A 10,995-nucleotide genomic window follows, 5' to 3' on the forward strand; every position below is an offset into this window, starting at 1 on the left:
TAAAAGACTTAAACAGATAGGCAGAGTTGCCTCTTTAGGGACTGACCCAAGAGATCTACTAATATTCACCTATTTCTCAAGGTCAAATAACATGTAACAGCAAGATCTTTTAGTAATTGCCTAGATACCTCTGTAGTAATTGAGTTTATCAAGTCCCCATAAATTACAGTGTACCTGAACCCTCAATGAAATTATTAACCACAGAAGTATGTTGAATTTGTTTGGAAATTAGCTCTTTCCTAAAGGGACAGAGTTAAGCAGAGTCAAAGAAGCAGAGACAAAGAACCAGCTTACTCATCGAGGTCTGCATTGAATCTTCTGTAAAATGGGGGAAGCTTGAGTAGCAAGCTAGCTTTAGTAGTTAGACATGGTCTGGCACAACTGTAACCACAGATCAGAGGAAAGCAGGGGGTGGAAGGAAGGGAGATGATATTCAATGAGTTCTTAGGAAGAAAAAAACAAAAACACAACTTACACCAATACCTAGAAACGCTAGCATAGTAATTTTCAAAACCCAGTTAACCGGGATTCTTAACCTGGAAACACAGCTCGTTATTTTCATTACTCATATCCTACACCTTCCTAGGTTTCCTGAGGAAATTAGCCCAATTCCTGCCTTGACCAGAGGTTTTTCTTTTTATTATTTTTACCCGTATTATGTCATTAAAGTACGCAGATTCACCCAAACAGAAACTTCAAAAGGAGAACAACGTACTGAAGTGTACTGTTCTCTTAAAAATATATATGTATCTTTAAAAATACTTTTGTAGGAGAGCGGGGTATAATTCATTTACACTGCCCGGATGAACTGCTGAAGGCTTGCCTGGCCATCTCCCATGCTCGGTCGGTGTTGATAACAACTGGATTTCCTACCCACTTCTCTTACGAGCCACCAGAAGAGAATGATGGGCCCCCAGGAGCCCTCGCTATCGCAGCCATGCTGCAGGCCTTGGAGAAAGATGTTGCCATAGTAACAGATCAGAGAGCCATGGATCTGAATAAAAAGATTATTGACGATGCTGTTCAACTAGGTAAGACATACATTTTTCCAGTTTTGTCTTCCTAATTTGAGCCAAGGTTCACTTCAGTTAATCTCACTGAAACTTACTACAGTATTTTTTTTTTTGGAGAATGAACACGCATTCATCCTGAACGTCTGATTAGCATTGTTATGTTTTGTTAAATGAAGCTGGCACCAAGTTAATGTTTGTGCATCTGGGTTAGCCATTTGTGATGAATTCTGGATATCTGTTCTTATTCTAGTAGACCTGTTTTCTATCCCAAGGTCCCATTTACCAGTACTAACAACTAAATTAATTTAATTTAAAGCAAGGATGCAGGGAGCTTATCAGGAACTGTGTAAACCCATTGAGGCCTGAATATTCTAACTGTTCTACCTAGGAAAAAAAAAGATCACTGAAACACACACCAAAAAAAATGGTATGTAGTATCTGAATTGTATTTTATTTTCCTCTAGGAATCCTGAAGAGACCTGTCCCTCTACTGAGTTATCGAAGGGAAAATGCTGATTCAGCTTTGATGTTTTTGTGTGAGAATGGGAATCCCGGAAGACCTAGGTACATTTATTCAATTTTTGAGAATGGGTCACACTTCTACTGTGTAGTGTTATAAATAATTATGACTTAAGAAGGTGTAATGCTTGCAAGTAAATCCTTAAGAACTGGAATTAATGCAACAAACTTTGAAGCAGAATATTGGTATTAGAGCACACGTAAAGAATTCCATGTTATTCTGAGCGTATGCATTTCTGGGGTACAAAAAGAATTGATACTTCACATATCAATAGCTCTTTTCCTTCAAAAAAAATCTAAAAGCTTTTCAGCTGTTATTCCGTAGCAATATGCATATATATTGCATACTATATATAAATTTTCCCAGTTTTTAAATCAGCATAAAAATTAGGATGCAGAGAGGCAGAGTCAGTGAAGGAGCTGGGAAAATAATTTGTTTGCTTTCTACAGCTTTGGCTCAAGTTTGACAACTGGGAAATTGGATCTGATTTAGTAAATCTCAACTGTTTTTAATAACTGCAAGAGTGATTGTCCTATTGTCTTTAGGCAGACAAAACCAAAGTTATAGAAGTATGCATGCACTTCTGAATATTGATTTAAACAGTTTGCATACATGGTGTTCAGTATAAAATGTTGTGCAGAAATTCACGTTTGTAAAAGTACATGATTAAGGTTAAAGCACTGAAGAACACATTTCATTACTTAGTAAGCAACTTATATTTCCTTTAAATAGGCATATATTGTTCATTTTTATTGATCTTTCCCTATACAGCATTTTAATGCTGTTGCCTTCCATTTGTTCTTCCTAATAAAAAGATCTTTCACCCTGGTATCTGCTTCATCAATTTATTGGTTGGCGTATGCTGTAAGTTCAGCATGATACCGTCTTTAGTTCTTATGTACTGTTTTAAAAGAATTTTTTATAGCTGTGCATCATTCAATTACAGCCAGTTTCTATTTCAATTGATCCCACAATTCCAATAAGCTAAAGTAAGTGTTTCTTTAAAGTAGACAACTAAACTGTTGGAGGTCTCCTGAGTCACTGTAGATACCCACACACAAAAACATGAAGTAATTCAACAGAATTAGTAACCTCTTGACAGCAAAACTGGAGAAATGAAAGAAAAATAACTTAATTCTAACATACAGTGGCAGAGCTGAGTACTAAAATTCTGCTTAAAGCATTGGACATCTGCAATACATCTGTGTACTTTTGTAGCTAGCAAAACAGGCATGGACTTTAAAAATAAAAAATCCCTCAAACCCACAGCTCAAGGTCTGAAGACCCAAACCAAAAAGCTCCCTAACTAGATACAAGTGAACATTTTCCAAACAATGTTATTTAAGCAGAGACTACATTTACACCAGCGAGGACTTACATCATCATTAGGTAGACACTTTTTTGTTCTGCTTGAAAGCACAGAGACAAGTATATTATGAGATATTATGTATTTTAACATGAAAAAGAGCAAGCCCAGATGGCTGATCCAAAGGATTACTGCTTAGGAAGATTTCAGGAACTTCCTTATTTATTGGTGGCAAACATGGTTTGAGGAAGTTGCACTAAAGCTATAAAGAAACTAGACTAACCTTTGAAAAAGAACTATAGAGAACTGCAAGTAGAAACAACAATTCAGGATCCAAGTTTTACCTTACATCATAAATACTCAAAGAGTAGAAACAAGTACAACAGGAGAAGTACCCAACAGAAGACTATCTTAGGTGAGAATCAAACATTTGACTCCATTCTTCTGTTCTTTCACTCTGTCTCTAACCAGATTTGATCACCTGATAGCAATAGAGCGTGCTGGAATGGCTGCTGATGGCAATTACTACAATGCCAGGAAAGTTAATATTAAACATCTAGTGGATCCCATAGATGACCTATTTTTAGCTGCACAAACCATTCCGGGAGTCACAACAACAGGTATGACTGCATTATAGTCTCAGAAGCAAGAGAAGCACAAAACAAGAACTCTTACTTACTGGAAGTGCTGCAGATCAGGAGGCAGGTGCTGAGTAACTGCTTGAGGGCTACAGCTGTTTCTCTTGGTTGAATTTAAAGGGAGAGACGCTAGAGAAAAATTACAGGTTTTTATGAAAGGGTGATCACATCCAAAAAAAATATGGAGGAGTTGAATTCAAAGTTATTTAAGGACAAATACGTAAGCTCAGATGTGTATATTATCTATATGTGAGTGTGTATACATATGCTCCCCTAGGTGTAGGTTTTGACAGTGACATCTGTACATTCTGTATTTTGTACGTGAAAGGCAGCATAGAAATATTGCAGTCATTTTTATGGTTGTTATACCTGCATTAAAAGAGCAGTCTGGATAGAACATTCAGTTATATTGCAATTGATGGTAGATTCTCTTGAGCAGGGATTGCATAGCTGCATCTAGTATAATGGGCCCTTCTCTAAGAAAATGTGAGTATAAAATAATGATCTTTAAAGGAGCACATTGTCCTTCCTACCAAACCTACATTAGTATCAACTAATAAATCTAAAGAGTGCTTTTGTCAATACAGTGCTCCTCTCTTTTGTCAATAATCTTTTTTTTTTGTTTTTTCCCAAAACCTTAGTTGTATCTGGCTTTGTAAGAATATGCCAAAGATCAAGGATTCCTGGGTGTATATATATAAAGTGTTGTATAAAGTTCTTGTATAAACAAATGCTTCCTGCTGCATTGTGTGGCCCAAAATGGAGTTTGGAGATACATGATCTATATAAACATTTGAAACAAAATTAGACATAAAGTGTCCATGCCAGGCTGATTTCAGTCACATTAGAACATGGCTGCTGGTCTGGCTTTTTTTCTTTTTGCAGTGCTGTGGACTCAATCCTTAGTATTGCCAAAGGCACTGAAACTCTGACTTCTTAATAGTGATGTTTTTCATGTTTCCAGAGAGTGTAGAGCGCTCCTGCAGAGATAATGCATAGTCTGGTCTCAGTGTATTGAAATCTTATTTAGAAGCTGTGTAGCAGCAGAGTTCACAGGTATTTTTTGTACCATCTTAAAATTTGCAATACATTTTATTCAGATTTAATGCAAATATTTGCCCTGTTCCTAAGGAGTAACATTCAACATTCAAAAAGAAGCACTCTAGATGGCACTCTGTTGGCAATCTCAGCAGAGAAGTCAAAGATTTCACTGAATAAGGATAGAATAATGTCTTTTATAAAGATGTTGAGCAAAATGCCTGAGAACTTTATCTGCTGCAGTTAATTTCAATTACCTCATCCCTGATTTTAAGTTAACTTGGATAACTTTGTAGACTAGAAATGGATACTAAAAAGATAGATTAAGTTTTCAGCATTACAGAAGTCTTTGCCCTGTGTCAGTAGGTGGAGGCGGGGGGAAAGAGTAGAACATTTGTTACATGTTGATTAATTGTTGTCAGATTTTACATTGAAAATGAGAAGGTTTTAAAAAAATATCTGATGTAGGAGTCTGACCACAGACAAATCATGAACAATGTCTACAATTTTATGGAGTAATATCATAAAAAAATGTGATTTTAAGTGCAACCTTCAGGAATATACAAAGCAGAAACTTTATGGAATATACAAAATAAAAAGACATGAAACAGTGAAGGTGGAAGGAATCATTTCCACAAAAAGTTGAAATAAAAGATTGAGATGTTACCAAAACCACATGATAATTTTCTCAGCTGTCATGCAATTGACATAACTATATGCTTTTTGAAGACCTGCATTAAAAAAAAAAAAAAAAAAAGTTATCACATTCATTTCCCCTTTCACACAAATGATTTTCAGTACAGAGGACTGGCATTTTCTGCATTTTTCAGGAATTTAGTTTCAGAAACTAATGTAGTCAGTGAAAGCTTATGCAGAAGATCTGACAAAACTATATTTCCTCTGCCTGTAAAGCACTCAGGCCTTTAGGAGAAGAGAATTCTCCTTTTCTATTTTCAGACATCTGTATTTGAGATTTCCGCATTGGGATGAGATGAATTGAATGTTTGAAGGGTCCGTGTCTCTCTGCTGACTTTCAAAGAAGTCTAACTGACTAGCTCATATGTACATGACTGTTTTGTCAGGTGAATCTCACTCTGAAAAACCTATAGCAAAGTGTAGTCCTCTGTAAAAGTGTAGAGGAAGAAGAAAACAGATGGTGCAGGAAATTGTTCGATGTGGAAAGATGTGATGTTTTTTTCTTCCCAGTGAAATGCAAATGGGTTCCATCCAAAGCAGAATATCTACCAACTGTTAACCAATGTTATCTTTCACTACTAAAGAAACTGTTGATTGTCCTTAAAGATGGAGTTCATTTTAACCTCTTTAAAGATTAAGAGCAGAATTTTGAATATACCAAAATATCAAAACGTGGATTCTTACAAAACAGTAATAACTACCATATTTATACATGATAAATGATGTACCATGGTTATGTCATTAGCTACATGAAAGTTACTATCAACCAAACAGATTTTAGAATGCACCATTACATCCCAACACTGAAATAAATGTGAGCAGTTTATTAAAGCAGACAATTCTAAGCAAAAAAAGGTTATCTGTTTCACGGCAAAACAATAAACACTGATGAAAAGTATGTGTCAAGCTTTACATGTTCATCAACAGATTATGCCTGTTTTGTAAAATAAACTTTAAAAAAAGTTGCTTGAGGTTTAGCCATGAAAATCCTTTTCAGTCATTTGGTTGTGTGTCACTCTGTTATGCTCACCTTGACTGTACAGACGTTGGGATCTAAATACAAAACTGCTGCTGAGAAATAACTTTGAATTTCACTTACATAAGAAGTTTATTATAGAGTTATGTGAGACATTTATGCAGTTAGTAAACATGTTAAATTTATCAATTTTCAGCACTTAAAGTGTAAATTATAAATACTGTAATTTCTCTCTGTAATTTTTGTAACACATACTATGCAGAACAGCCTTATTTCAAATTCAAATGCCATACATTACAGTAAGGATTTGGAGCTCTTCGCAGTGCTAGAAATTGATGTTCTTTTTCACAAACATTAACTAGGATAAACTTGAGAAGAAGCAATTTAAACTAACGTAAAAGAGACGTATTTATTTCCATTTAAATAATTTGATTTTTTTGGCATTTTTTTTAATATACTGGTAAGAGACTAAAGGAAGTTTTTAAGTTGATAGTTTGTGTTATCCTCATCTCCAGGTCTCTGAGTGGCACCTTACGATTTTATGTTCCAAACATAATGTTGCCCAGAATGTTTCTGAAATTACATAGGTCCCATTGATTTTACTGAAATCATTGATATTCTTGATTTCTGGAAGACAAATATGCAGCATTTCTACTTGACCAACAAAAATTGAGACTTCACCCTCTGAATATACGAACACTTTAAAAAAATGCTATTTTTTTCATAATTTAAAAAAAAAAAAATTTAAAAAAAGACCCTGTGGTTGAGCTCTTTGTATACATTGCCAGTGCAGTAAGTCATTCTTTCTGAAAATAATTATATATTTTCTTGCATATCTTTCTGCAATAGTTATTACTTTTCATCTCTCTCTCCCTCTCTTTTTTTTTTTCTCTTAAAGCTCATACCAAGACTAGCTTTTCTCTGTTTCATTTGTTGTAGAATTGTAGGCTATTTTTTCAGGTTTATTTTGGATTAATTTCCTATCTTCTTTCTTTATCTGTACTAATTTACTTATGATAATGCATTATGTAGAACGCTTGTTTAAGTTTACTATCTTTAGTTCTGTCTGCAGTTCCTGAATGCCTGATAATTTTGTTTTCTTTTACCTGCACTAGTATAGCATGCACTGTATATACACTTACAGGTTAGCATGTGGTAATGTGATGCTTTCAGCATTTCTTTCATGATCTTATATTTATAGACACTTTTGATGAAAAGCTACAAATCATCTCCTATGGACCTATGAATTGTCACAAAGATTTTTGTGAAAGACACTGACTGCTTTATAAATGGATTGTTAGCTATGTGCTGGCTTCATACTCTTTTGATCTCTTCTTCTCTTTTAATAAAGGTGTTGGAGATGGAGGAAATGAATTAGGAATGGGCAAAGTAAAAGAAGCTGTAAAGAAGCACATAAAAAATGGAGATATTATAGCCTGTGATGTTGAAGCTGATTTTACTGTTGTAGCTGGTAAGGGAATTTTTGGGTGTGGGACAGTTGATATTGCAAAGAGAACTGAAAAGGAAACACCTGTCTTTCCAACTGATTTATATTGGCCCTTTCATTGTAAGATCAAGTCATCACTAACAAACAAACCTGTCGCTGTATTATGTCCATTATCTGAATAATTAAGAAACTACTGTTCTAGCAGGAATGACTGAAAGTTGAGGATGCTCAGTCAAGAAAGAGCATTTCATCGGAAACAGTTGGGCAAATCCTGAATAATCTTGAAAAAAATCACAGTAAATAAAACAGGGAAGACTGAAGAAGTGATCTATCTGGGAATTTTTTTTTAATAGTCTATGCACATATGGATTTTTAGTATAACTGATAAAATTCTGTGGGTGTGACCCTGTCAGGCCTAAATCAGCCATATTGCACTTACATGAGATGATAAATTCTTTCAGCAGCCACTCCAAGACATATGTACATTCTTAATATACAACATAAGTTGGATGTAACAGCTCAAAATTCTCTTCTACCGTAACATCTTAACCAGAATTAAACAAAATTAAATGCGAGATGAGTTCAGCAAGGACCAGTTTATGAAGTGAATGGGCCATATTGTACTCGAGCTCAGGTTTCTAACCTAAGTTAGAGCACCTGTGTTTCTAACACTGCTGATACTAGAACAGCAATTTTGAGGGGAGAAATGGGATTGTGGTGATAATTATATCTAATTCTTATGACTTAATCTACATGTTACTTACAGTCACTGTTTTGGAAATTCTGGTGATTTTTACCTTGAAAGCAACTGTCACACCCAGACCCTGCACAGGCAAGTGAGGGGAATATTTAGACGTTTGTGTGGAAAATTACATGCACTGAAACAACCTCCACACTTTTGAAAATCTGTCTGTTCTACATCTCTGGTAAAGGTGCCAGGCAGCAGAGATAACTTCCCACAGCAAGTTTCAAATCTAGCATTCTCCAATATGGCCTTGACAAAGAAGCAGTCAAACGAGAGTGTGTGGAGTGATTTAGTCACAGCATGCAGACAATTCACGGATATTAACTACGTTAGAACGTTTTTCTGTATACAATACTTAAACAAAGGACACATCATTGAGACACAATTAATTTCACCAGAACTTCATATCTGATAAAATAACTGAACCCTTTAATCCATCATCATCTGTGACCAAAAAGGGACTCTCTAAAACGGTACAGCATTCCACTATAAAATCTGACTTAAGTGAAAATTTACATGGTTTAGGATATGTCATCAAAAATCTCCTACCTCTGTATCATTAACGGCAAAAGACACCAAGCTATTACATAGTTCTTCTAAAGTTCATGGATTTCATATTAAGGGAAACCTGCAGAAATTCAATCTGAAATACTAATAAAAACATTTTAATATCTTAAGCAATTGTCTATTTCTAAAAGTTCCAAATTGATGTCAATAGTTAATTCATATCCCAGTTCCATTTCAGAATCACTGTGTGACTCATCTGTAAGTGCCCAATGACTTATGAAGGTTAGGTATGTTTGCAATAACTGTCATTTAATTTTTTTTAACACCTTGGTTTCACGGTGACTTTCTTTTGTAGGTGTCTCTAACTGGGGAGGCTACGCCATTGCATGTGCTTTGTATATTCTCAGCACCTGTGAAATACATGATCGCTACCTGAGGAAAGCTGTGGGGTTTCCACGATTACTGAAGATGGTCTGGCTACCTGCACTTCCATCAGTTACAAAGGTAATTTCCAGAGGGCCAGGGAGTTGTGAGTTGCTCATGGGTAGATGGAATCAGCCACTAAATCGTGCCCAGTCACTGCTTTCACATGGTCTTTTGGTGACTTTGGGGAATTCCTGGTTAATGAGCATCCACACTGTATTTAGACTATCCGGTAAAGGATTCAGAACGGTATGCATGTAAAAAGCTTCAAGGATAAATTTATTCCTGTGTTGTGACTTCAAGTGCAAATTCATGCTACAATTTTCTGGGCAGTGCAAGAAATCCTGTTTACTAATAACTGTTTTTTTTATAAGAAAATGGTCAGTTTTAGTGGCTGTCAGACTCCTTTCACCAGCACTACACCTACTTTAAAATATGTGGGGCTGTTACTTCTCCAGTCACCAGCTGTTAGAGATCTATGAATGCCTGGGACAAAATCAGTTTACATAACTAGAGGCTTCAGAAGAAAAAATTCTTATGTTCTACTACTAACTTTTTCCAAAATGCATTGCCACTGTGGTCTATCTTAAAATACATTCTTAGCTTCCTCCTAAATATCAGTATGTTACTAAAAATAGAGGTTTTCATTGTGATGTTTGATAATTAAGTTAAATTTGGAGATCTGCAAAAATTTTGGATTAAAATTACTATAAAATTTTCTATATAAAAAAACAACTATTTTTTGTCCTTAAATCTTGTTAGAGTTTCACCAGTTTTTTGTTTGTTTTATGTAAAGGTCTAAAAGCTTCCATAGTAGTTCAGTCCAGAGGTCCATTTGGCTCAGTCTCCTGTCTCTGACAGTGGCCAGTAGCAGATGCTTAGGATGGAGTGGAGAATAAGATAGTTACGGAATTACAATTCCCAGCATCAGGGAGTTACAAGCTAGAGGCTTGTAGCAGACCACTCCGATTAACATCCAGTAAAAGATTAAATCTTCATAGTAGTCTCAGTTGTTTGTGAAGCATTTGATATCCTGGCCTCCATTTTGTCTTTGAGATTTTGAAGAAAGTGCTCTTGCTTTAAACCCGTTCTATTGCCGTGTACTGTGAGACAGAGTGATTAAAATTCCTTGTTCATCTCCTTAACAGCACTCATGATTCTTATAAATCTCCTCTGTATTCTTCTTTAGACATCTCTCTTCCAAAACTAAAAGTCACAATCCTAATTACTGAAGCCACTCCATACTTCTGGTCGTTCTACATTTCTTAGTTATGTTAGAACCTTTCTATAATTAAGTTTGAATATTTCTGAACTAAAGATGGAGAAAGACTTGAAGAGGAATATTTTTAAATGCATTTTGACTAATGGAACTCTGAACAGTGTGATATGCGGGGAATGCAGAGGTTCCAGACCGAGAAAAAGTAAAGTAACTAAGAGGGATGAGAAATAATTGTGATCTGTGAGCATCCTGCTAATCACGTGGATCTATTTTTAACTTGTCTGTGTTAAAAAATATACGCAGTGATCAAGTAAGGATTGTTCCACCATATTTATAACAACTGAGGAAATTCAAATCAGTTTTATTGGCAGAGTACTTCTACAGAGACTTGGAAAAAACACAGTATTGCTTGTGACCTCTAAGAATGCTAAGCAAAAGATAAACCATCCAGCATAGATGTTGTCTGC

The 10,995-nt window shown here is 35.4% G+C and overlaps 1 protein-coding gene across 3 annotated transcripts in view; it reads left to right on the forward strand.

Annotated features, from left to right (window-relative positions):
• DGLUCY (D-glutamate cyclase) overlaps positions 1-10,995 on the forward strand; it is a 45,398-nt gene that overhangs the window by 30,524 nt on the left and 3,879 nt on the right. For all 3 annotated transcript variants that reach the window (XM_050711312.1, XM_035540054.2, XM_035540053.2), the window contains 5 exons: positions 771-1,031; positions 1,478-1,577; positions 3,311-3,459; positions 7,539-7,658; positions 9,242-9,390. In XM_050711312.1, coding sequence (XP_050567269.1) covers positions 771-1,031; positions 1,478-1,577; positions 3,311-3,459; positions 7,539-7,658; positions 9,242-9,390 — 779 coding nt within the window. The remainder of the gene's footprint in view (positions 1-770; positions 1,032-1,477; positions 1,578-3,310; positions 3,460-7,538; positions 7,659-9,241; positions 9,391-10,995) is intronic.

The sequence above is a fragment of the Cygnus atratus genome, chromosome 5 (genome assembly GCF_013377495.2).
Source record: "Cygnus atratus isolate AKBS03 ecotype Queensland, Australia chromosome 5, CAtr_DNAZoo_HiC_assembly, whole genome shotgun sequence".
In the NCBI taxonomy this organism is placed as follows: Eukaryota; Metazoa; Chordata; class Aves; order Anseriformes; family Anatidae; genus Cygnus; species Cygnus atratus.